General features: G+C 44.6%; 1 protein-coding gene across 1 annotated transcript; it reads right to left on the bottom strand.

The window, feature by feature from the left end:
* Nucleotides 1–1,013: 1,013 nt before the first annotated feature.
* On the bottom strand, nucleotides 1,014–27,470 carry CLU (clusterin). The gene is made up of 9 exons (XM_077291799.1): nucleotides 27,332–27,470; nucleotides 20,882–20,975; nucleotides 13,087–13,235; nucleotides 12,108–12,278; nucleotides 8,100–8,508; nucleotides 7,750–7,857; nucleotides 7,331–7,560; nucleotides 1,522–1,688; nucleotides 1,014–1,262 (listed from the first exon to the last, which is right to left on the bottom strand). Exons 1-9 carry the CDS (start codon nucleotides 27,389–27,391, stop codon nucleotides 1,250–1,252), a joined length of 1,401 nt encoding a protein of 466 aa, XP_077147914.1. The 5' UTR covers nucleotides 27,392–27,470; the 3' UTR covers nucleotides 1,014–1,249.
* Nucleotides 27,471–27,699: the final 229 nt, after the last annotated feature.

Genomic DNA, 27,699 nt, shown 5'->3' with positions numbered 1-27,699 from the left:
GTTCAGTTACCTCCTCACGGACTCTCTGGCCGGAACGTGGAAATAGGATCTTAGAAATTTCTAAGTGGCCTTTGTCACAATAAAGAGATTTTCTTGCACCTTGAATCTCTGCAGCCGCAGCCTCTGTCTCCAGTTTCCTCCAGACCTGATTTTATCTTCACGCCCCAATTCCAAATATTTTTTCATCTCTTAACTCCAAAAACAACTGGAAAATACAAGTCTGACTCCTCCGGAATATTCTCTCCGGCCATTTCTCAGTCTGTTGCACAGACTGCTGACACCCAGTGGGACGCCTGCACCCATGGATGTATTATTTAGGCACTATATAGCAGCATTATTTATTCACTAATTTAATAGCTAAAATATGACAGCATTACGTTTTCACTGTATGATAGTATTACGTAGTGGATACATAGTAAAGTAAGTGAGAGAATTGTACGGTTGTATTGCTTAAGCACTATATGGCAGCACTACGTATTCACTACGGTACAATTTAATAGTTAAAATATGGCAGTATTATATTTTCACGGTATGGTGAACTGCTATATGGTGCACAAAATGTGTGAATTATATGGTTGTATTATTTAGGCACGTTGTGGCAGCATTATAGGTTCACGTCTGTACAATTTGATAGGTACTATATGGCAGTATTATATATTCACAGTATTATGTAGCTGTTATATAGTACAAAAAGTGTGGGAATTGTACGGTTTTATTATTTCGGCACTATAGGGCAGCATTATGTATTCACATACAGCACATTTTAGCAGCTGGTGTATGGCATAAACATGTGGGCACTATATGTTAGTATTATAGCCATTGTCATTGGGGATTAGCGGTATAGCACTTTTCATTTTCACAGGAACACAAGGCCCATCTGATTTATGTGTTTTTCTTAAATGGACCTTAGCATTTTATGATGCTGAAAAAGTTACGTGGGGCCAATAAAATAATACTTATATACACTGTGTGCACAGTATTAATGACGACGATGGATGATACAGGACACCCCCAATGTTAAAGGTCTTTTATTTTATTTTATTTTTCTTTTACATTTTTGGTCACTACAAAAAAAAGCAGCAAACGACAGAACCAGTAGTAGTATAACAGTAGTAATACGGTAATATTGCTGTACGGGGAGAGTGTGAGATGAGCGTCCAGGATCTGGAGCAGAAGTGGTAAAGGCTGAGATCTATCGGAACGTGGGGGGTGGAGGCTTCAGGAGCCGCTATGGTCCCACTGCGTCCGATCAGGCGGCCTCGCTGCGGGAGAAACAAAGGAACAATCAGATGTCAGCACATTATAAAAAGGTCAAATCTACTCCCATATTAATCCCAACAAAAGAGTCTGTCACTCAAATACCAATAGAAAGCTGAATGACGACCGATCTGGGATGATTTAAAAAATAAAAATAGTCACTGGATTATAAGACACCCTCATTATAATACAAAGTGGACGATATTCTATAAACTAGGAAGATTATGACATATTACATATCCGACATCATGGAATAAACCTTACATGATTTCTTTCTTAAATCTCTTTAAAGCCTCTTCAGCAACAAGCTCTGCAAAATTTGAATCCTCTATACGGATAAGGCCGGGAACAGTGAAGGTAAAAGGCTCCGAATCAAAAAGATTCACCGTTACTGTGGTCTCAGATGGCTCCCCCGCACTGCTGGAGTGTGCCTGAAAGCGGGAGAAAACACAAAATTATATAGATGTGACCCTAAATATAGGAATATAACTACTATAATACTGTCCCTATGTACAGGTATATAACTACTATAATACTGCCCCTATGTACAAGAATATATCTACTATAATACTGCTCCCTATGTACAAGAATATAACTACTATAATACTGCCCCTATGTACAGGTATATAACTACTATAATACTGCTCCTATGTACAAGAATATAACTACTATAATACTGCCCCTATGTACAAGAATATAACTACTATAATACTGCCCCTATGTACAAGAATATAACTACTATAATACTGACCCTATGTACAAGAATATAACTACTATAATACTGCCCCCTATGTACAAGAATATAACTACTATAATACTGCCCCTATGTACAGGTATATAACTACTATAATACTGCCGCTATGTACAAGAATATAACTACTATAATACTGCCCCTATGTACAAGAATATAACTACTATAATACTGCCCCTATGTGCAAGAATATAACTACTATAATACTGCTCCTATGTACAAGAATATATCTACTATAATACTGCTCCCTATGTGCAAGAATATAACTACTATAATACTGCTCCTATGTACAAGAATATAACTACTATAATACTGCCCCTATGTACAAGAATATAACTACTATAATACTGCCCCTATGTACAAGAATATAACTACTATAATACTGCCACTATGTGCAAGAATATAACTATTATAATACTGCCCCTATGTACAAGAATATAACTACTATAATACTGCTCCTATGTACATGAATATAACTACTATAATACTGCCCCTATGTACAAGAATATAACTACTATAATACTGCTCCTATGTACAAGAATATAACTACTATAATACTGCCCCTATGTACAAGAATATAACTACTATAATACTGCTCCTATGTACAAAAATATAACTACTATAATACTGCTCCCTATGTACAAGAATATAACTACTATAATACTGCCCTCTATATACAAGAATATAACTACTATAATACTGCCGCTATGTACAAGAATATAACTACTATAATACTGTTCTTATGTACAAGAATATAACTACTATAATACTGCCCCCTATGTACAAGAATATAACTACTATAATACTGCTCCTATGTACAAGAATATAACTACTATAATACTGCTCCTATGTATAAGAATATGACTACTATAATACTGCTCCCTATGTACAAGAATATAACTACTATAATACTGCCCTCTATATACAAGAATATAACTACTATAATACTGCCCCTATGTACAAGAATATAACTACTATAATACTGTTCTTATGTACAAGAATATAACTACTATAATACTGCCCCCTATGTACAAGAATATAACTACTATAATACTGCTCCTATGTACAAGAATATAACTACTATAATACTGCCCCTATGTACAAGAATATAACTACTATAATACTGCTCCCGATGTACAAGAATATAACTACTATAATACTGCTCCTATGTACAAGAATATAACTACTATAATACTGCCCCCTATGTACAAGAATATAACTACTATAATACTGCCCCTATGTACAAGAATGTATCTACTATAATACTGCCCCTATGTACAAGAATATAACTACTATAATACTGCCCCTATGTACAAGAATATAATTACTATAATACTGCCCCCTATGTACAAGAATATAAATACTATAACACTGGTCCTATATACAAGAATATAACTACTATAATACTGCCCCCTATGTACAAGAATATAACTACTATAATACTGCCCCTATGTACAAGAATATAACTACTATAATACTGTTCTTATGTACAAGAATATAACTACTATAATACTGCCCCTATGTACAAGAATATAACTACTATAATACTGCTCCTATGTACAAGAATATAACTACTATAATACTGCTCCTATGTATAAGAATATAACTACTATAATACTGCTCCCTATGTACAAGAATATAACTACTATAATACTGCTCCCTATGTACAAGAATATAACTACTATAATACTGCCCCTATGTACAAGAATATAACTACTATAATACTGTTCTTATGTACAAGAATATAACTACTATAATACTGCCCCCTATGTACAAGAATATAACTACTATAATTCTGCTCCTATGTACAAGAATATAACTACTATAATTCTGCTCCTATGTACAAGAATATAACTACTATAATACTGCCCCTATGTACAAGAATATAACTACTATAATACTGCTCCTATGTACAAGAATATAACTACTATAATACTGCTCCCTATGTACAAGAATATAACTACTATAATACTGCTCCCTATGTACAAGAATATAACTACTATAATACTGCCCTCTATATACAAGAATATAACTACTATAATACTGCCCCTATGTACAAGAATATAGCTACTATAATACTGTTCTTATGTACAAGAATATAACTACTATAATACTGCCCCCTATGTACAAGAATATAACTACTATAATACTGCTCCTATGTACAAGAATATAACTACTATAATACTGCCCCTATGTACAAGAATATAACTACTATAATACTGCTCCTATGTACAAGAATATAACTACTATAATACTGCCCCCTATGTACAAGAATATAACTACTATAATACTGCCCCTATGTACAAGAATATATCTACTATAATACTGCCCCTATGTACAAGAATATAATTACTATAATACTGCCCCCTATGTACAAGAATATAAATACTATAACACTGCCCCTATATACAAGAATATAACTACTATAATACTGCCCACTATGTACAAGAATATATCTACTATAATACTGCCCCTATGTACAAGAATATAACTACTATAATACTGCCCCTATGTACAAGAATATAACTACTATAATACTGCCCCCTATATACAAGAATATAACTACTATAATACTGCCCCTATGTAGAAGAATATAACTACTATAATACTGCCCCTATGTACAAGAATATAACTACTATAATACTGCTCCTATGTACAAGAATATAACTACTATAATACTGCTCCTATGTATAAGAATATAACTACTATAATACTGCTCCCTATGTACAAGAATATAACTACTATAATACAGCTCCCTATGTACAAGAATATAACTACTATAATACTGCCCTCTATATACAAGAATATAACTACTATAATACTGCCCCTATGTACAAGAATATAACTACTATAATACTGTTCTTATGTACAAGAATATAACTACTATAATACTGCCCCCTATGTACAAGAATATAACTACTATAATTCTGCTCCTATGTACAAGAATATAACTACTATAATACTGCTCCCTATGTACAAGAATATAACTACTATAATACTGCTCCTATGTACAAGAATATAACTACTATAATACTGCCCCTATGTACAAGAATATAACTACTATAATACTGCCCCCTATGTACAAGAATATAACTACTATAATACTGCCCCTATGTACAAGAATATATCTACTATAATACTGCCCCTATGTACAAGAATATAATTACTATAATACTGCCCCCTATGTACAAGAATATAAATACTATAACACTGCCCCTATATACAAGAATATAACTACTATAATACTGCCCACTATGTACAAGAATATATCTACTATAATACTGCCCCTATGTACAAGAATATAACTACTATAATACTGCCCCTATGTACAAGAATATAACTACTATAATACTGCTCCTATGTACAAGAATATAACTACTATAATACTGCCCCTATATACAAGAATATAACTACTATAATACTGCTCCTATGTACAAGAATATAACTACTATAATACTGCCCCTATGTACAAGAATATAACTACTATAATACTGCCCCTATATACAAGAATATAACTACTATAATACTGCTCCTATGTACAAGAATATAACTACTATAATACTGCCCCTATATACAAGAATATAACTACTATAATACTGCCCCTATGTACAAGAATATAACTACTATAATACTGCTCCTATGTACAAGAATATAACTACTATAATACTGCCCCTATGTACAAGAATATAACTACTATAATACTGCCCCTATATACAAGAATATAACTACTATAATACTGCTCCTATGTACAAGAATATAACTACTATAATACTGCCCCTATATACAAGAATATAACTACTATAATACTGCCCCTATGTACAAGAATATAACTACTATAATACTGCCCCTATATACAAGAATATAACTACTATAATACTGCTCCTATATACAAGAATATAACTACTATAATACTGCTCCTATGTACAAGAATGTAACTACTATAATACTGCTCCTATGTACAAGAATATAACTACTATAATACTGCCCCCTATGTACAAAAATATAACTACTATAATACTGCCCCTATGTACAAGAATATAACTACTATAATACTGCCCCCTATGTACAAGAATATAACTACTATTATTATTATTATTTATTATTATAGCGCCATTTATTCCATGGCGCTTTACATGTGAGGAGGGTGTACATTATAAAAACCAAGTACAATAATATTAATCAATACAAGTCATAACTGGTACAGGAGGAGAGAGGACCCTGCCCACGAAGGCTCACAATCTACAAGGGATGGGTGAGGATACAGTAGGTGAGGATAGAGCTGGTCATGCAGCAGTTTGGTCGATCGGTGGTTACTGCAGGTTGTAGGCTTGTCGGAAGAGGTGGGTCTTCAGGCTCTTTTTGAAGGTTTCAATGGTAGGCGAGAGTCTGATGTGTTGTGGTAGAGGGTTCCAGAGTAGGGGTGATACGCGAGAGTCTTGGATGCGATTGTGGGAAGAGGAGATAAGAGGGGAGTAGAGAAGGAGATCTTGTGAGGATCGGAGGTTGTGTGCAGGAAAGAACCGGGAGACGAGGTCACAGATGTATGGAGGAGACAGGTTGTGGATGGCTTTGTATGTCATGGTTAGGGTTTTGAACTGGAGTCTTTGGGTAATGGGGAGCCAGTGCATGGAATGACAGAGGGGAGAAGCCGGGGAATAGCGGGGGGATAGGTGGATTAGTCGGGCAGCAGAGTTTAGAATAGATTGGAGGGGTGCGAGAGTGTTCGAGGGGAGGCCACAGAGCAGGTGAGAGATGATGAGGGCATGGACTAGGGTTTTTGCAGATTCTAGGTTGACAAATGTTCGCATCCGGAAGATGTTTTTGAGTTGAAGTCAGCAGGAAGTGGAAAGGGCTTGGATATGTGGTGTGATGGAGAGATCAGCGTCAAGGATTACCCCGAGGCAGCGAGCTTGTGGGACTGGGGACAGTGGGCAGCCGTTTACTGTAATGGATAGGTCCGTTGAGGGGTCGCGTGAGATGGGGGAAAGATGATGAATTCTGTATTGTCCATATTAAGTTTTAGAAATCTAGCGGAGAAGAAGGATGAAATAGTGGACAGACATTGAGGGATTCTGGTTAGTAGGGAGGTGATATCTGGTCCAGAGATGTAGATCTGTGTGTCATCAGCATAGAGGTGATACTGAAAGCCATGAGATTCTATGAGCTGTCCCAGGCCAAAGGTGTAAATGGAGAAGAGCAGGGGTCCTAGAACTGAACCTTGTGGGACATCGACAGATAGGGGGCGAGATGAGGAGGTGGTGTTTCTTCCTCTATATATATGTACTCGCTCTCCATTTTGATTATATCAGGCTTTGTACTCACTGTGGATACTTGGAATACCCCATTCATGTCTCTGTCGGTGAGATTGGCGAGCTTGGACACCCATCCGAACTGCCCACTTAGGTCTTCTAAAACATTTGTGGCGTTGAGCATCTTCTCGTGCACCTTCTGCAGTAACTCCTCGTACTGGTTGGTGAACCTCTCAGCCTGACGAATGGATTCCTCAAACTTTTCATTTAGTTTTCCATACATTTCATCTTTCCTGGTACAGTCTGCATGAGGGAGAAGACATTCCACCATCATTATCTACATCATCTGCATCTATGTCAACATTACTTCCAATTTACTTTGTATATCATCATCATTTACACATATTTTACTTTATCATCATCATCATCATCATCATCATTTACCCGCCTAGCCATGAACACATTCTTGATGGTTACCCCCTGGGTCATTACCTATGGCCAGGATCTCCTTGCACTTTTCACACTTGTCCATCATCTTCAGGCAGCCGGCAGAGTTCCTCCTCAGCTCCCGGCAGACCATTTTATCATCTGTGGAATTTCCTGATCATAAATAGATTAGAAACCTTTCACAAATCAGATCAGTGGAAATAATTGTTCTCAGCTAGTGGATACATTGTATCCAGTGTGGACAATGCTTTGTGGACTGATAAATTGTAAGAAATCTCAAGTGAGATTTCTGCAGCTGCTGCTGGTCTCTGCCCATTACCAGCAGAGGCAGAGCACACAGCACTAACACAAATGGTTAGTTAGGGTGTAAAGGACTCTATGGCGTGACATCTTACCTCTTCCCTCACTGAGTTGACGGGCGAGCTGGTTGTGTCTCTCCATTATCTTCTTTGCAGCCTCAAAAAGAGACTCAAAGTTGCCTGGAAAAAATGGTTCGAAGCGCGTGGACCTCTCCCTGCGGCTCTGTTTATTGAAGGGAAACTGCAGTCTCTCGAAAGGAAAGGGATTCCAGCCTGGAGAACTAAACGAGCCCTGGAAGGGATTGGAGATGAAGGGCTTCATGTGGGTGAAGGCTTTAATACTGTCCTGGAAGAGTTCGTCCATGCTGTCCTCCACAATGCTGTACCCATCCTCCAGGTCCTCCAGCGTCATGTGCTGCTGCTCGTCCTGCCGGGTCAATGCGTCCACCTTATCTCCATTATGGAAAATGGAAAATGGAGACGATCTGTTCAGGAAGTCTTCAAACTGTGGAGAGAAGAAAACACTGGACACATGGACTATGTCTGAGGCCGATGAACACCCAAAGATGCTCTGCTCTCCAGCTTCATATATGAAGGAAAGATGTGTCTAACCAACATGATGTGTCTCTCCGAGGAAAGAAGTGCACATCCGGATGTTGGCCGTGAAGATGATGGGAAATGTCAGGACTCTGACACGGTACCAACAGCAGCCTTGTACTGAAGCTGCAGAAGTCTGGACTAGGGGACACTGTATGCAGATGGGTAAAAAACTGGTTAAGGGGACAAAGACAATAGTGGAGACTACAAGGATTAGTGCTGGGAGCTGTGGAGACCACAAGGATCTGTACCGGAAGCAGTGGAGACCACAAGGATCTGTAACGGAAGCAGTGGAGACCACAAGGATCTGTAACGGAAGCAGTGGAGACCACAAGACTAATACCAGGAACAGTGGAGACAACAAGGATCTGTACTATGAGCAGTGGGGACCACAAGGATCAGTACTGGGAGCAGTGGGGACCACAAGAATCAGTTCTGGGAGCAGTGGGGACCACAAGGATCAGTACTGGGAGCAGTGGGGACCACAAGGATCAGTACTATGAGCAGTGGGGAGCACAAGGATCAGTACTGGGAGCAGTGGGGACCACAAGGATCTATAATGGGAGCAATCAAGACCACAAGGATCAGTACTGGGAGCAGTGTGGACCACAAGGAGCATTACTATGAGCAGTGGGGACCACAAGAATCTGTACTGGGAGCAATGGAGACCACAAGGATCTATAATTGGAGCAGTGGGGACCACAACGATCAGGACTGTGAACAGCAGGGACCTCAAGGATCTGTACTGGGAGCAGTGGGGACCACAAGGATCATTTCTGGCAGCTAAATAGGAAAGGGTTCTTTACAGTTAGAGCAGTCAGACTGTGGAATGCGGCCACAGGAGGTAGTAATGACCGACACTATAACAGCTTTTATAACAGGGCCGGATGCTCATCTCTCTAATTCTATTGTGGGTTATAATTAAACTAGCGGTGGAGAATCTGGTGGAGAAAGGTTGATCTTGATGAACTGTGTCTTTTTTAATCTGTTTAGCTATACAACTATGACTTTGTTCTGGAAATGTATATAGGCGCAGTACATTTTATGACCACTAGCTGGCACTACAGAGAATTGCATTGTGTTTTAGGTGCTAGATCCTTCCAATAGCGCACCTTGTGGTCTGGTGTGGTATTGCACTGCTGTATCACCAGCATCCAAAGGGGGCGCTGTGCAATATTACATGTAATGTAACACTGTTTTCCAGCTTTATCTTTTTCAGTGTAGTTATCTACAGTGGCTTGCAAAAGTATTCACACCCATTTTTCAAGTTGTGCTACCTTACAACTTAGAATTTCAATTTTTTTTTGAGGGTTGGCATCAGGTCATGTAAAGAACATGCCGACAACGGTGAACATTTGGTTTTCTTTTTATTGTGAAGCAAACAACAAGTAGGACAAAATAACTGAGAACTTCAGTGTCCATAACCATTCACCCCCCTAAAGTCAGTACTTTGTAGAGCCTCCTTTGCAGCAATTACAGCTGCAGTCGCTTTGGATAAGTCTCTGAGATTTCCACTTCTGGCCACTGGGATTTTTGCCGATTCCGCAAGGCAAAAATGCTCCGGCTCCTTCACTTTAGATGTTTCCTCTGGTGAACAGCGATCTTCACGTCTGACCACAGATTCTCCATTGGACTAAGGTCTAGGCTGTGACTCGGCCGCTCCAAAATATTTACATGTTTCCCCTTACACCATTCGAGTGTTCCTTTAGCAGTATTCTTTGGGTCATTGTCTTGATGGAAGGTGAACCTCCATCACAATCTCAAATCACTGATAGACTGAAACAGGTTTTGCTCAATAATATCCCTATATTTTGCACCATCCATCTTCCCCTTGATTCGGACCATGTTACCTGACCCTGCTACTGAAAAACATCCCACAGCATGATGCTGCCACCATCATGTTTCACTGTGCGGATGGTGTTCTTGGGGTGATGAGCTGTGTTGGTTTGGTGCCATACATAGCGTTTGCCTTGGTGGTCAAAAATTTCAATTTTGGTCTAATCTGACCACAGCACCTTTATCCATACATTCGGGGAGTCTTTTGGCAAACTCAAAACAAGCCTTACAATTTTTGTGTGTAAGTAAAGGCTTTTTTCTGCCCACTCTTCCATAAAGACCACCTCTGTGGTGTGTATGGTTTATTGTGGTTGTATGGACAGATACTCCACTCTGCCTGGGAACTCTGCAGCTCCTTCAGGGTTACCTTTTGGTCTCTGTTCTGCTTCTGTGATTAATGCCCTCTTTGCCTGAGCTAAGAGTTTTGGTGGGCGGCCCTCTCTTGGCAGGGTTATTGTGGTACCATGTTCTTTCCATTTGATGATAATGGATTTGATGGTGGACTGGGGATCATCAGAGATTTTATTATTTTTTATAACCCAACCCTGACTTGTACTTCTGTACAACTTAGTCCTTGACTTGTTTGGAGATCTCCTAGATCTTCATGGTGTTGTTTGGAGATCTCCTTGGTTTTCATGGTGTTGTTTGGAGATCTCCTTGGTCTTCATGGTGTTGTTTGGAGATCTCCTAGGTCTTCATGGTGTTGTTTAGAGATCTCCTATGTCTTCATGGTGTTGTTTGGAGCTTTCCTTTGTCTTCATGGTGTTGTTTGGACATCTCCTTAGTCTTCATGGTGTTGTTTGGACATCTCCTTGGTCTTCGTGGTGTTCTTTGGAGATCTCCTTGGTCTTCATGGTGCTGTAGGGAGATCACCTTGGTCTGCATGGTGTTGTTTGGACATCTCCTTGGTCTTCATGGCGTTGTGTGGACATCTCCTCAGTGTTCATGGTGTTTGGAGATGTCCTTGGTCTTCATGGTGTTGTTTGGAGATCCTCTTGGTCTTCATGGTGGTGTTTTGTTAATGGCGTCTCTTGTTAATGGTGTTGCAGCCTCTGTGGCCTTTCAGATAAGGTAAAGTGTATATACTAATGGACATGTGACACCTAGATTGCACACAGGGGGATGCCCTGTCACTAAGCATGGGACTTATGAAGGGAATTGCTTGCACCAGAACTTTTTAGGGGTTTATAACAAAAGGGGTGAATACATATGCACATGCCAATTTTTAGTTATTTGATCCTATGAATTTAATTTATGCCGATATTTCTCTCACTTTACCAACTTAGACTATTTAGTGCTGATGTATCACACACACATATTGGATTACAAAAATATTTACACTCAGGTTGTAATGTAACAAAATAGGTAAAAAGCCAATGGGGGTGAATACTTTCACAAGTCACTGCATTTCAAGTCACATTCACTATTCATTGCCATTTAAAAGATTGGGGGATCTGGTTGACGACTTCTACATAACTGCCAAAATCTATCTCCAGGATCGCAACTTATCACATATCACATCCCCCACCTCAGTATTTGGCCCCTTCAAAAATGAAAAGTAAAATTTTATACTAAAACAGATGTAGCAGAGCTGAGTCAGTGTTATAGGAGCAGTGTGACGTCAGCAGCTCTGCTGCGTCTGTACGTCATGGTTTCATGTTATATTCCAACCTGGCGTCCGACCAGTCCGGAGCCGCTGTGGCAGGTCTTGGAGTAGAAGCGGACGCACGAGTGCTTTAAGCAGGGCTTACACTCCTCCCACAGCGCCAGCACTGTCTCATTGCAGAGCTCCTGATTGTTCGAAAGTTGCTGCTCAGATTCAAGGGCGTCTTTGAGGGCGTCCTACAAACAAAGCGATAGGAGCACTGACATCAGATAGGTGGGGTCACAGTTACCTCCTGAAATACTCTGTGCAGCTGGAGACCCTCACCTCTCCAGTATGTAACGGTCAGACAATGACCTCCCACATGATCAGCACACTCCCCTCCTGAAATACTCTATGCAGCTGCAGACCCTCACCTCTCCAGTATGTAACTCTGACTGTGACCTCCCCACATGATCAGTGCACTCCCCTCCTGAAATACTCTGTGCAGCTGCAGACCCTCACCTTTCCAGTATGTACCTCTCAGACTGTGCCCCTCCCACATGATCAGCACATTCCCCTCCTGAAATGCTCTGCGCTGCTGGAGACCCTCACCTTTCCAGTATGTATCTCTCAGACTGACCTCCCTACATGATCAGCACATTCCCCTCCTGAAATACTCTGCGCTGCTGGAGACCCTCACCTTTCCAGTATGTACCTCTCAGACTGACCCTCCCACATGATCAGCACATTCCCCTCCTGAAATGCTCTGTGCAGCTGGAGACCCTCACCTTTCCAGTATGTACCTCTCAGACTGACCCTCCTACATGATCAGCACATTCCCCTCCTGAAATTCTCTGCTCTGCTGGAGACCCTCACATTGCCAGTATGTAACTCTCAGACAGTGACCTCCCACATGATCAGTGTACTCCCTTCCTGTAAAACTCTGTTGCTCTGAGCCCTTTTCTTTCCACTATGTCACTCTCAGAATGTGACCGCGAACTGGTCTCCTGAAACACTCTTGCTGCTTGATCATCATGAACCTGGTTCCCATGGGTCGGCACTGACCTCCTTATTCCTCTTGGTTTCCTCCAGGGAGCGCAGCATCTCCTGGTGCTCCTGTCCAGACTGGTCCATGAGCAGCTTCATCTGTCTCACTCCGTTCATGGCACTCTCAAACTGGGTGGTGATGTACTTACTGCCCTCCTCTGAGATGTCTGCATTGGAGAGATGTAGCAGAGCTTAGCGTGTCACCAGCACTTGCATCACCTACTATTTTGGGGCTATGTGGAATAATTCAGTAGGTGGCAGCTACATTGTTACTTCTTAATCGAGTTAAGATAATAATTGTATTTTTATGGCGTTTTCTGTTAGGACTTTTTATATTCTGACAATGTTGGGGGAAATGTAAAAAATGATTTTCTTTCTTTTATTTTTATCTTAAAAGCTGAAAGAGTCACTGAAATATACATTATACTGCAATATTGCCACTGAATTCATTATTGTCATTTTCATATAGTAAATATACACATTTGGATCCTCGGGGGCGGTGCTACAGGTAGAGTTTGGACACAAGCAGATAATCCTTGCTTTGCTTTCATTATGTTTTTGATTAGTTTTTCCTTTTGCCTTTGATGTGCTGTACCTCTAGTTTACTGAACCTGTGGTGTATTGTGCCTGCAGCAGGCTGTGCCTCTGGTGTTGTGTACCTGTGATGTGCTGCACCTGTGGTCTACTGTATCTGTCATGTGCTGAGCCTGCGATTTACTGTACTTGTTTACTGTACCTGTGGTGGGCTGTATCTATGGTGCACTGTACCTGTGGTGTGCTGTGCCTGTGGCGTGTTGTGCCTGCTATTTACTGTACCTGTGGTGCACTGTGCCTGTGGTGTGCTGTGCCTGTGGTGTGCTGTGCCTGTGGTGTGCTGTGCCTGTGGTGTGCTGTGCCTGCTGTTTACTGTACCTGTGGTGTGCTGTGCCTGTGGTGTGCTGTGCCTGCTGTTTACTGTACCTGTGGTGTGCTGTGCCTGTGGTGTGCTGTGCCTGCTGTTTACTGTACCTGTGGTGTACTGTACCTGTGGTGTGCTGTGCCTGCTGTTTACTGTACCTGTGGTGTACTGTACCTGTGGTGTGCTGTGCCTGTGGTGTGCTGTGCCTGCTGTTTACTGTACCTGTGGTGTACTGTACCTGTGGTGTGCTGTGCCTGCTGTTTACTGTACCTGTGGTGTGCTGTACCTGTGGTGTGTTGTGTCTGCTATTTACTGTACCTGTGGTGCACTGTGCCTGTGGTGTACTGTACCTGTGATGTGCTGTACCTGTGGTGTACTGTACCTGTGGTGTGCTGTGCCTGCTGTTTACTGTACCTGTGGTGTGTTGTGCCTGCTGTTTACTGTACCTGTGGTGTACTGTACCTGTGGTGTGCTGTGCCTGTGGTGTGCTGTACCTGTGGTGCACTGTGCCTGTGGTGTACTGTACCTGTGGTGTGCTGTGCCTGCTGTTTACTGTACCTGTGGTGTACTGTGCCTGTGGTGTGCTGTGCCTGTGGTGTGCTGTGCCTGCTGTTTACTGTACCTGTGGTGTACTGTACCTGTGGTGTGCTGTGCCTGTGGTGTGCTGTGCCTGCTGTTTACTGTACCTGTGGTGTGTTGTGCCTGCTGTTTACTGTACCTGTGGTGCACTGTACCTGTGGTGTGCTGTGCCTGTGGTGTGCTGTGCCTGCTGTTTACTGTATCTGTGGTGTACTGTACCTGTGGTGTGCTGTGCCTGCTGTTTACTGTACCTGTGGTGTGCTGTACCTGTGGTGTGTTGTGCCTGCTATTTACTGTACCTGTGGTGCACTGTGCCTGTGGTGTACTGTACCTGTGATGTGCTGTACCAGTGGTGTGCTGTGCCTGTGGTGTGTTGTACCTGCTGTTTACTGTACCTGTGGTGTACTGTACCTGTGGTGTGCTGTGCCTGTGGTGTGCTGTGCCTGCTGTTTACTGTACCTGTGGTGTGTTGTGCCTGCTGTTTACTGTACCCGTGGCATACTGTATCTGTGGTGTACTGTATCTGTAGTGTGCTGTTCATGTGGTGTACTGTACCTGTGTTGGGCTACGCCTGTGGTGTTCTGTACCTGTGGTGTACTGTACCTGTGGTGTGCTGTACGTGTGGTGTTCTGTACCTGTGGTGTTCTGTACCTGTGGTGTACTGTACCTGTGGTGTACTGTACCTGTGGTGTTCTGTACCTGTGGTGTTCTGTATCTGTGGTGTGCTGTACCTGTGGTGTTCTGTACCTGTGGTGTTCTGTATCTGTGGTGTGCTGTACCTGTGGTGTGCTGTGCCTGCTGTTTACTGTACCTGTTGTTTACTGTACTTGTGGTGTAATGTACCTGTGTTGGGCTTTGCCTGTGGTGTACTGTACTTGTGGTATGCTATGCCTGTGGTGTACTGTACTGTATCTGTGTATTGTACCTGTGGTGTACTATACCTGTGTTGGACTGTGCCTGTGGATTTACAGTGCCTGTGGTGTGCTGTACCTGTGGTGTGCTGTATCTGTGGTGTACTGTACACGTGGCGTACTGTATATGTGGTGTACTTTACCTATGGTGTGCTGTACCTGTGGTGTACTGTACCTGTAGTGTGCTGTTCATGTGGTGTACTGTACCTGTGGTGTTCTGTACCTGTGGTGCACTGTGACTGTAGTGTACTGTACCTGTGATGTGCTGTGACTGTGGTGTACTGTACCTGTGGTATGCTGTACCTGTGGTGTGTTGTGCCTGTTGCTTACTGTACCTGTGGTGTACTGTGCCTGTGTTGGCTTGTGTCTGTGGTGCTTTGCCTGTGTACCTCTCACGTCTGCTCCAGACGTCCTTCCACTTCAGTGTCTCCCTACAACTAACCTAGCTCCTCCTCCAAACCAGGAAAACATAAAGCCTAGGGAAGCTCCCCTGAATCTGGGTCTTGAGCTCCCCCTCCTGGCCTGGATTCAAAATGTGTTGCATGTAAATGCTCTACCTTGTGAAGAGAATTCCTTTGCCTCTGAGCATGACATCACCTTCCCCGAAGAAAAGGTAACATCACTGCAGCAACAGGTGACACCCCCCCCCATTAACACCAGTACTCCCGGACTGGGAAAAGAAAAACAGCATTACAGGTTAAAGACAATTTTTGGATATGCATATCAACAGGTTAACTTTAGCATCCCTTTATGGGAGGTACGGTTCTTGAACGTTGCATAACATAACAATATAATAACTCTTTATTACAGGTGCACACAGGTTAAAGTGCAAACTTAAAAGGAACTAGGCACATTGACCAGTCCTGGTCCTCTTCTGCGCCAGGTAGTTTTGCTCCAGTCCTGAAAAGCAAAACAGGCACACATATATACAATTCTGGTTTGAGTCTGTAAAGAAACCATATAAACAAGGCAAACAAGGTCCCACCCACGCCGGCAAATGGGCAGAACCAGGGTGCACCTTAACAGGTGCCAACTATTTATAAAATCAGTTTCCAGGAAAACACCTTGTCCATAAGAACTGCAAAAGAAAAGGCTTCAAAACAACATATTTACATTGGTTATTTCACGCAGATGAATGTTCTTTACATTTGCTTTTTCCAGGGCAGGTGCTGGCGTGTACAGCTTCCTGACTGGGGAAGTCCATGAACACAGGGGTCAGCAGGTGACTCCTTAGAACAGTGTTTCTCAACTCCAGTCCTCAAGACCCCACAACAGGTCATGTTTTCAGGATTTCCTTAGTATTGCATAGGCGATGGAATTAATGCTTGAGCAGGTGATTAAATTATCACCTGTGCAATACTACGGAAATCCTGAAAACATGACCTGTTCTGGGGTCTTGAGGACTGGAGTTGAGAAACAGTGCCTTAGAAGAATGTTCAAGTTCCAAAGTTTGTGAGCCTGAGTCTGTGTTGCAGTTCCACTTTCAGTGGCTACACGGGGGTGATCATAAGGGTCATGGCACCGTTTCACATGAAGGGCGTAGTATCCCCTTTCTCCGTGGTGCTGGGTATAAGTGACTTTGTCACCAGGGTACAAATCATGGTCAAGGTGTCCTCTTAACAGGTGTGACTCCACATTCCTGTGATTCACAAACAGTTCTCCTTGACCAAAGTGCTCTCTGATAAATCCCCAACCTCTGTCCAAATTAAAGGATACTACAGTTCCAGTTCTAATGGGCCCTCTACTGGCAGGTTTAATTAAACGGGATTGAGCTTTAGCTGTTAAGTTCTGTTGCTCCATGGCCTCCCATTTAGTTTGTTGCTGTCTTTCCTCATTAGCCAGTTTTAGGATCTGCTGTCTGCAGAATTCATCTTTGTCCACTAATTGTACACCTTTAGCTGCTGATAGGGCCTCCATAGGGAATCCCATAAGATCTGTGTTGGGATGTTTCCAGTGTAGTGACTCTTTAGGTCTACATGCCTTCAGGGGCGATGCTACTGGGATCATGGGCTCAGTCAATGTGTCACATGCATCAGTTATGCAGTCCCAAGTCATGGCAGTTGTCACTTGCTTGAGCACTAAGGTTGGCGGGGGTGCTAGTGGTCCCACTAAAGTGTCTTCAGCTACCGGGGCAGTGACCATACCTGTCTCACCGGTGCCAGTGTCTTGTTTGGCCTCCTCCGTTGGGGTCAGGAATTCTGGTTGATGCGCGGGCTGCAGGGCATGGTACGGCGGTGTCGTCACCTTAGTTGTCAGCGTCTCGCTTGGCGGCGTCTCGCTTTCTGGCTGGGCCTCACTTTCCGACTCTGTCGGGGAGGCAGTCACGAGGTCCAGGTTTTCTGTCGGCGGTGTTGTCTCACGTTCTGGCAGGGTGTTGCTTTCTGGCTCTGTTGGGGCTGTAGGAGCGGGCTCCGGATCTCCTGTCCGCGGCATCTGCATCAGCATGTCGCTCTCCGACTCCACCAGGGCTGGGAACACGGCTGGTAAGTATTGGCGTGGCGACTGGGCGGTCTTCATTCTCCGGACCAGGGAATCTTTCCAGGCGGCCACCGCTGTCATCTGGGTCTTCATCAGTTGCTGGGCCAGCTCCTCCATCTCTGCGGTGGGAAGCTCTGGGTCCAGGATAGGTTGCAGGTCCGAGGTTTCTTGCCACTGCAGACCGGGGACATCTTCTAGGGTTTCTCTCAGTTCTGGCAGCGCTTCTTCGTTGTTTACCAGGGACTTGAAAATGTTACACGCAGCCATCCTGCTGGCGTGCTGTTCCAGGTGCTTCCTCTTTTTTTGTGCCTCACGTACTTTCCCGCCAGCTCTCTCTGGGGGCAGACCCGTCCTGGTGACGGACATATTTGTTTCACATTACAGTCTCTGTAGGGGGTGGACCCAGCTTTCGTGCCGGTTCTTGAACTCCACCCATGGCAACACATCTCTTCCTGTTCTCTGTTCTCCTCGTGGTACAGCAATGGCGGCCATATTTCAATATCACACAGTATAACACAGTCCAATGTAATCAATGGCGCAGAGTACCCGGCGATGCCAGGGCACGAAATCCCGTTCATGACGCCAAAAGTTGATGCGCCCACAGGGCAGTGGGGTACTCTGTACCAGGTCTGGTCGCAAAAAGGGGATGTCACGGTGGCTGCGACCCGGTCCGTAGCCCTGGGCATCAACGTTAAAGGGGTTAATGTTCAATGTTTGTCGTGACGCTACCTGTGGAGTTCGGTCAATAGGGGGATCGACGCTCCATTAAAGGGGTCCCCCGGGGGATGTTGCAGCAGCCCAGATGTTACACTTCCCACAGGTGAAGCGGGGTCCCCAAGGGTCCTATGGTGTGTGGCGTAGATGGTGTAGCCGGTGAATAAATGGAGGGGACAAGTGATAAGTCTTTACCTGGTTTACTTGTGGGTGACAGGCCACAGTCCAGGGTACCAGGCACTGATTGATGGTGGTCCGGCCGACTCAGAGGCAAGTGGGAGTCCTCCTGAACCAGTAGAGGTCCGTGAGCCTTTCCAAGTAGTGCTTGTGTGTGAGGTCCATGCGGCCTTAAGCTTGCTGGCAAGATATGCTCTGCGCTCACTGTCTCTGAGGGTGCCCAGCCACAGTTCACCTCTGAGCTCTGTCTCTTTCTAATGCTCCTTCCCTTCCGGCAATTCCACATACAACCCTTCAGGTTGTTGCTCCTTTCCAGAGGCTTCAGGTCCACGTCGCTGCCAGACCTCTCACGTCTGCTCCAGACGTCCTTCCACTTCAGTGTCTCACTACAACTAACCTAGCTCCTCCTCCAAACCAGGAAAACATAAAGCCTAGGGAAGCTCCCCTGAATCCGAGTCATGAGCTCCCCCTCCTGGCCTGGATCCAGAATGTGTTGCATGTAAATGCTTTACCTGGTGAAGAGAACTCCTTTGCCTCTGAGCATGACATCACCTTCCCCGAAGAAAAAGTAACATCACTGCAGCAACCGGTGACCTGGGGTGCTGCACTTTCAGTATAACAGTTGTCCAGGAATGGTCCAATAACCCAGGTGATGATTTGTCTCCAAAGCCCCCAGATATTGATCAATCATCTGTGGGAAATGCTGGAAAAGCAGATCCTCTCCAGTTCCGTCAGGTTGGATGGTAAACATTGGTGGACAGCCATTTTCAGGTCTTTCCAGAGAATTGGGTTTAGGTCAGGACTCTGGCTGGGCCGGTCAAGAATGGTCACAGAGGTGTTCTGAAGCCACTCCTTTGTTATTTTAGCTGTATGCTTAGGGTCATTGTCTTGTTGGAAGGTGAACCTTCAGGCAAGTCTGAGGTCCAGAGCCTCTGGAAGAGGTTTTCATCCAGGATATCTCTGTACTTGGCCACATTCATGTTTCCTTCAATGACAACCAGTCATCCTGTCCCTGCAGCTGAAAAGCACCCCCATAGCATGATGCTGCCACCACCATGTTTCACTGTTGGGATTGTATTGAGCAGGTGATGAGCACTGCCTGGTTTTCTCCACACATACTGCTTAGAATTATCACCAAAAATGTCTATCTTCATCTCATCAGACCAGAGAATTTTATTTCTCATATTCTGGGAGTCCTTCATGTGTTTTTAGCAAACTCTATGCAGACTTTCATATGTCTTGCACTGAGAAGAGGCTTCCGTCGGTCCACTCTGCCATAAAGGCCTGACTGGTGAAGATCTGCAGTGATAGTTGACTTTGTGGAACTTTCTCCCATCTCCCTACTGCATCTCTGGAGCTCAGCCACAGTGATCTTGGGGTTCTTCTTTACGTCTCTCACCAAGGCTCTACTCCCATGATTGCTCAGTTTGGCTGGATGGCCAGGTCTAGGAAGACTTCTGGTGGTCTGAAACTTCTTCCATTTAAGCATTATGGAGGCCACTGTGCTCTTAGGAACCTTGAGTACTGCAGCAATTCTGTTGTAACCTTGGCCAGATCTGTGCCTTGCCACAATTCTGTCTCTGAGCTCCTTGGCCAGTTCCTTTGACCTCATGATTCTCATTTGGTCTGACATGCACTGTGAGCTGTGAGGTCTTATATAGACAGGTGTGCGCCTTTCCAAATCAAGTCTGATCAGTCTAATTACACACAGCTGGACTCCAATGAAGGAGTAGAACCATCTCAAGGAGGATCACAAGGAAATGGACAGCATGGGACTTAAATATGAGTGTCTGACCAAAGGGTCTGAAGACTTATGACCATGTGATATTTCAGTTTTTGATTTTTAATAAATTTTCAAAAAAAATCTACATTTCTGTTTTTTTTCAGTCAAGATGGGGTGCAGAGTGTACATTAATGAGAAAAAATGAACTTTTTTGAATTTACCAAATGGCTGCAATGAAACAGAGTGAAAAATTTAAAGGGGTCTGAATACTTTCTGTACCCACTGTATACATAGTATTATTTGGCATTGTATGGCTGGAGATGGTATACTTACGTTTCAGGCTTTCTGAGCGGACCAGGGCCTCAGTGGCTCCAGACAGAAGGACGACCAGGAGAAGGAAGATGGAAAACGACTTCATCTCTGGACTCTAGAAGCAATGTAGAAGAAATAATGAGCGGCGGAGGGTAGGAGTCTATCTGGCGATATTCATACAGTGCAGGATCGTTGATGAAGCAAAAAGCCTGAGGGAGCTCAAAAATAAATAACGAGGTCACAAACCACACACTTAAGGGGATAGCGATGAGCTGAGTAAGGAGTAAAGAATGATCACCATGGAGATAACAATCCAACAATTGTATTATGTAACAAGATAAACACAAAGATAAAAACAAATTAAAAAAGGGTAAAATGCAACAACAGAAAGCCCATGTAAGGACTGACCGTCCTCCTCCACTGTGCTCGCTGGGAATAAAATGAGTAAGGCAACCTGCGCTGGGATAGCAAGCAAATAAGAAAATTCCACAAAGGCTAAATGAGTACGGTACCTACAGATCTCAAGAAAGTTACACAAATATGACAAAGTACAAGATATGAACCTATGAACCTATGTACTGTATATATATATATATATATATATATATATATAGGCAAGTGCCCATACAGACAGGAAAACCCGTAAGGAAATCCAATGCGGGATCGTGTCACATGCTGGACCATAAGCACCTTCTTCCCGTGTCCTCCCCACAGTGATAGCTGACCAGGGCGCCTACTTCTATGACTGCACAGAATTTTTGCCCATTCCTTGTGCCACAAGTGTTAGGGCTAGGTTTAGAACTAAGATTAAGGTTAGGATTAGGATGAGAATTAGAGCTAATGTTAGAACTAAAATTAGAGCTAGGGTCAGGACTATGGTTAGGACTTAGGTTAAGAATAAGGTTAAAGTTAGGGTTAGTATTAAGACTAAGGTTAGGGCTAGGGTTACAGTGAGGATTAGGACTTGGGTTATGGCTAAGGTTAGAATTAAAATAATGGCTATAGTTAGAGCTAGAGTTAGGGTTAGGGCTAGGGTTAGGACTAAGTTTGAAACTATGGTTAGGGTTAGGACAAGGGTTAGGGTTAGGGATAGGTTTAGGACTAGGGTTAGGGATAGGGCTAGGGTTAGGACTAGGGTTAGGGTTATGGATAGGTTTGGTACTAGGGTTAGGGTTAGGGCTAGGGTTAGGACTAGGGTTAGGGATAGGTTTGGTACTAGGGTTAGGGCTAGAATCGGGGGTTAAGGTTAGGATTAGGGTTAGATATAGGGTTAGGACTAGGGTTAGGACTAGGGTTAAGGATATGTTTAGGACTAGGGTTAGGGCTAAGGTTAAGGCTTGGGTTACATTGAGGATTAGGACTTGGATTAGCGCTAAGGTTAGAATTAAAATAAGGGCTATAGTTAGGACTAGGGTTAGGGCTAGGGTTAGAGCAAGGGTTAGGACTAGGCTTACGTTTAGTATTTAGGTCAGGACTAGGGATCAGAGTTATTGGTTGTGATAGGATTAGAGTAATAAAACAGTTACATTAAAAAAGGGGCAAAAACATAAGTCAAAAAGTATGTAAGAATATAGAACAGGGGATAAATGCTGGACTCAGCAACTGCGGACAGTCCGCAGGTTAGGGGGCGCACTATCATTGCCTTTTCCCAGGGTCTGTTCCACATCCTAGCACTCTCCACTATCTAGTAAGCTCCCCACCATCACTCATCCAGAGCCTCCTGGTTCATGAATGCAATCCTAGAACAGCAGTGACTGACGTCCAGGAGGAGAAGTAGGAGGCGAGGACGCACTGTAATCTGTGTTCAGACGTTGTCGCCCCCGGTGCCCATACTTGTGCTTGTTATTAAGAGTCCAGCAGGGGTCACAACTGCGGGGGATGACACACGCCGATTATGTAACCTGTTACCAGAAAATTATGTAACTCATTTACTGGTAGGATGTGTGGAAAAATCCGCTTACTGGCACCTGAGGGGGCACCGCCGACGCCATGGGCTCCAGACAGGATTCATAACTCCACAGTAGGGAGGGATAAAATACCCTATTATTCTCTGTTATCAGCCACTTTATTCAGGTGATGGGACATGGGAATCCAGTCTATTACTCCCTGTTATCTGCCACCTGCAGGGATTGGGATCTCCAGTAATCACATGTTGCAGCCACCGCTGGTGACCAGAGGAGGACAGAGGGGTGTCTGATATTTTCACACTGTTTGCTTTCCTCCTATTCCCGGCTGCCGGCGGGATGGTGGGGGTTGTCATCCCCAGATGTTCTCCCTGAGGCGGCTGCACGTGACCATGTCTGGTGACAAAGAACTTTGTGCCTCCATTAGTGAGGCCTCCTGAGACCACTCATGTCCGGGCTTCTCATCCATGGAGGGGTCTCTCAATATTACACCTAAAAAGGCCATGAATAAAGAATGGGATCTAATCTTCCTACAAGAACAACTTCTCCCATCATCCAGGACAATGTGATGTTGATGACTTTTCCCTTATGAAGGAGACCAGGTCACCAGGAAAAAGTGAGAACTAAGCAAAATATTGGGTCCAGGGAAAAAATCAGATCTCAACGAGAAACTTGGATCAAACCACAAAAAGTGACAAAACCCAGAAATTGAGACAACTCCGAGCTCTGACGGGCGGCCATCAATCAGGATCTGACCAGAAGCTGCAATCCAACTGCCGAGGAAAGGGCCGGAGTGTGGAGAGTAAGGGGCAGAAATGTGGAGAATAAGGGGCAGGAGTCTGGAGAATAAGGGGCAGGAGTCTGGGGAATAAGGGGCAGAAGTCTGGAGAATAAGGGGCAGGAGTCTGGAGAATAAGGGGCAGGAGTCTGGGGAATAAGGGGCAGAAGTCTGGAGAATAAGGGGCAGAAGTGTGGAGAATAAGGGGCAGGAGTCTGGAGAATAAGGGGCAGAAGTCTGGAGAATAAGGGGCAGAAGTGTGGAGAGTAAGGGGCAGGAGTCTGGGGAATAAGGGGCAGGAGTCTGGAGAATAAGGGGCAGAAGTGTGGAGAATAAGGGGCAGAAGTGTGGAGAATAAGGGGCAGAAGTCTGGGGAATAAGGGGCAGGAGTCTGGAGAATAAGGGGCAGGAGTGTGGAGAATAAGGGGCAGGAGTCTGGGGAATAAGGGGCAGGAGTCTGGAGAATAAGGGGCAGAAGTGTGGAGAATAAGGGGCAGGAGTGTGGAGAATAAGGGGCAGGAGTCTGGAGAATAAGGGGCAGAAGTGTGGAGAATAAGGGGCAGGAGTGTGGAGAATAAGGGGCAGGAGTCTGGAGAATAAGGGGCAGGAGTCTGGAGAATAAGGGGCAGAAGTGTGGAGAATAAGGGGCAGGAGTCTGGAGAATAAGAGGCAGGAGTCTGGAGAATAAGGGGCAGGAGTCTGGAGAATAAGGGGCTGGAGTGTGGAGAATAAGGGGCAGAAGTGTGGAGAATAAGGGGCAGGAGTCTGGGGAATAAGAGGCAGGAGTCTGGAGAATAAGAGGCAGGAGTCTGGAGAATAAGGGGCAGGAGTCTGGAGAATAAGGGGCTGGAGTGTGGGGAATAAGGGGCAGGAGTCTGGAGAATAAGGGGCAGAAGTGTGCAGAATAAGGGAGAGGAGTGTGGAGAGTAAGGGGCAGGAGTGTGGAGAATAAGGGGCAGGAGTGTGGGGAATAAGGGGCAGGAGTGTGGGGAATAAGGGGCAGGAGTGTGGAGAATAAGGGGCAGGAGTGTGCAGAATAAGGGGCAGGAGTGTGGAGAGTAAGGGGCAGGAGTGTGGAGAGTAAGGGGCAGGAGTGTGGAGAATAAGGGGCAGGAGTGTGGGGAATAAGGGGCAGGAGTGTGAAGAATAAGGGGCAGAAGTGTGGAGAATAAGGGGCAGGAGTGTGGAGAATAAGGGCAGGAGTGTGAAGAATAAGGGGCAGGAGTGTGGAGAATAAGGGGCAGGAGTGTGGAGAATAAGGGCAGGAGTGTGAAGAATAAGGGGCAGGAGTCTGGAGAATAAGGGGCAGGAGTGTGGAGAATAAGGGGCAGGAGTGTGGAGAGTAAGGGGCAGGAGTGTGGAGAGTAAGGGGCAGGAGTCTGGAGAATAAGGGGCAGGAGTCTGGAGAATAAGGGGCAGGAGAGTGGAGAATAAGGGGCAGGAGTGTGGAGAATAAGGGGCAGAAGTGTGGAGAATAAGGGGCAGAAGTGTGGAGAATAAGGGGGAGGAGTGTGGGGAATAAGGGGCAGAAGTGTGGAGAATAAGGGGCAGAAGTGTGGAGAATAAGGGGGAGGAGTGTGGAGAGTAAGGGGCAGAAGTGTGGAGAATAAGGGGCAGGAGAGTGGAGAATAAGGGGCAGGAGTGTGGAGAATAAGGGGCAGAAGTGTGGAGAATAAGGGGCAGAAGTGTGGAGAATAAGGGGGAGGAGTGTGGGGAATAAGGGGCAGAAGTGTGGAGAATAAGGGGCAGAAGTGTGGAGAATAAGGGGGAGGAGTGTGGAGAATAAGGGCAGGAGTGTGAAGAATAAGGGGCAGGAGTCTGGAGAATAAGGGGCAGGAGTCTGGAGAATAAGGGGCAGGAGTCTGGAGAATAAGGGGCAGGAGAGTGGAGAATAAGGGGCAGGAGTCTGGAGAATAAGGGGCAGGAGACTGGAGAATAAGGGGCAGGAGTTTGGAGAATAAGGGGCAGGAGTCTGGAGAATAAGGGGCAGGAGTCTGGAGAATAAGGGGCAGAAGTGTGGAGAATAAGGGGCAGGAGAGTGGAGAATAAGGGGCAGGAGTGTGGAGAATAAGGGGCAGAAGTGTGGAGAATAAGGGGCAGAAGTGTGGAGAATAAGGGGGAGGAGTGTGGGGAATAAGGGGCAGAAGTGTGGAGAATAAGGGGCAGAAGTGTGGAGAATAAGGGGGAGGAGTGTGGAGAGTAAGGGGCAGAAGTGTGGAGAATAAGGGGCAGGAGAGTGGAGAATAAGGGGCAGGAGTGTGGAGAATAAGGGGCAGAAGTGTGGAGAATAAGGGGCAGAAGTGTGGAGAATAAGGGGGAGGAGTGTGGGGAATAAGGGGCAGAAGTGTGGAGAATAAGGGGCAGAAGTGTGGAGAATAAGGGGGAGGAGTGTGGAGAGTAAGGGGCAGAAGTGTGGAGAATAAGGGGCAGAAGTGTGGAGAATAAGGGGCAGAAGTGTGGAGAATAAGGGGCAGGAGTGTGGAGAATAAGGGCAGGAGTGTGAAGAATAAGGGGCAGGAGTCTGGAGAATAAGGGGCAGGAGAGTGGAGAATAAGGGGCAGGAGTGTGGAGAATAAGGGCAGGAGTGTGAAGAATAAGGGGCAGGAGTCTGGAGAATAAGGGGCAGGAGTGTGGAGAATAAGGGGCAGGAGTCTGGAGAATAAGGGGGAGGAGTGTGGAGAATAAGGGGCAGGAGAGTGGAGAATAAGGGGCAGGAGAGTGGAGAATAAGGGGCAGAAGTGTGGAGAATAAGGGGCAGAAGTGTGGGGAATAAGGGGCAGGAGCGTGGAGAATAAGGGGCAGGAGTGTGGAGAATAAGGGCAGGAGTGTGAAGAATAAGGGGCAGGAGTCTGGAGAATAAGGGGCAGGAGTGTGGAGAATAAGGGGCAGGAGAGTGGAGAATAAGGGGCAGGAGAGTGGAGAATAAGGGGCAGAAGTGTGGAGAATAAGGGGCAGGAGTCTGATAATAAGGGGCAGAGAGTGATCACTGTGTTATCTGTGGTGTTACGTAGGACTGCAGGTGACATCTACTACATTATCTGTACTCAGAGATATCACTGTTATCTGTGGTGTTACATAGGACTGCAGGTGACATCTACTACATTATCTGTACTCAGAGAGTTATCACTGTGTTATATGTGGTGTTACATAGGACTGCAGGTGACATCTTCTACATTATCTGTACTCAGAGAGTTATCACTGTGTTATCTGTGGTGTTACATAGGACTGCAGGTGACATCTACTACATTATCTGTACTCAGAGATATCACTGTTATCTGTGGTGTTACATAGGACTGCAGGTGACATCTGCTACATTATCTGCACTCAGAGAGTTATCACTGTGTTATCTGTGGTGTTACATAGGACTGCAGGTGACATCTACTACATTATCTGTACTCAGAGAGTTATCACCGTGTTATCTGTGGTGTTACATAGGACTGCAGGTGACATCTACTACATTATCTGTACTCAGAGAGTTATCACTGTGTTATCTGTGGTGTTACATAGGACTGCAGGTAATTGATGTAAATCCATCATGTAATAAATAGACTAGTTACAATGTATCACTTCTAGGATGCAGCGCTGCAGACAGATTATGTACATTGTTCCGGCTTATGTCAGCGCTACAGAAAGGATAATAAATCCTAACAATCTGCGGATCCTGTAAGAACATTATGATGTGCAGGAATAACCTCTGGTAACTCTGCCTGTAGCTCCTGCAGACAATGAGGCACAGGCTATTATTATTATTATTATTATTATTATTATTATTATTTGTTCCTTCCTTACCTGGAGATGTCTGGCTGGTGCTATTAGTGCAGGGTCTGCAGCGAGCTCGGAGATCCTCATATATTTATAGGGAGCCTCCTGTCCTCAGTGTGGAGGATCCTGAGTCATCAGCCAGGAATGAGCCACCAGCAGCAAGAGAGTGCAGCAGAGTGTGAGCTCAGAGCTGCAGTACCGGCAGGCAGCCACCAGAGGGCGGGCTAGAGATGGCAATACAGAAAACATTGGGCCCTATCTTCTGACTGCAATACCTCCAGCTGGCCACTAGATGGAAGACACCATATTAGAATTTCCATGCATCAGTTCTCAGAAATTGTAGAAAGTTTGTATTTGTGTCCTGGTCACATGACTGTTGTCTACAGGAACAGAAG

This window comes from Ranitomeya variabilis, chromosome 2, assembly GCF_051348905.1.
Source record: "Ranitomeya variabilis isolate aRanVar5 chromosome 2, aRanVar5.hap1, whole genome shotgun sequence".
Lineage (NCBI taxonomy): Eukaryota > Metazoa > Chordata > Amphibia > Anura > Dendrobatidae > Ranitomeya > Ranitomeya variabilis.
This window is presented reverse-complemented; position numbering and strand designations above follow the sequence as displayed.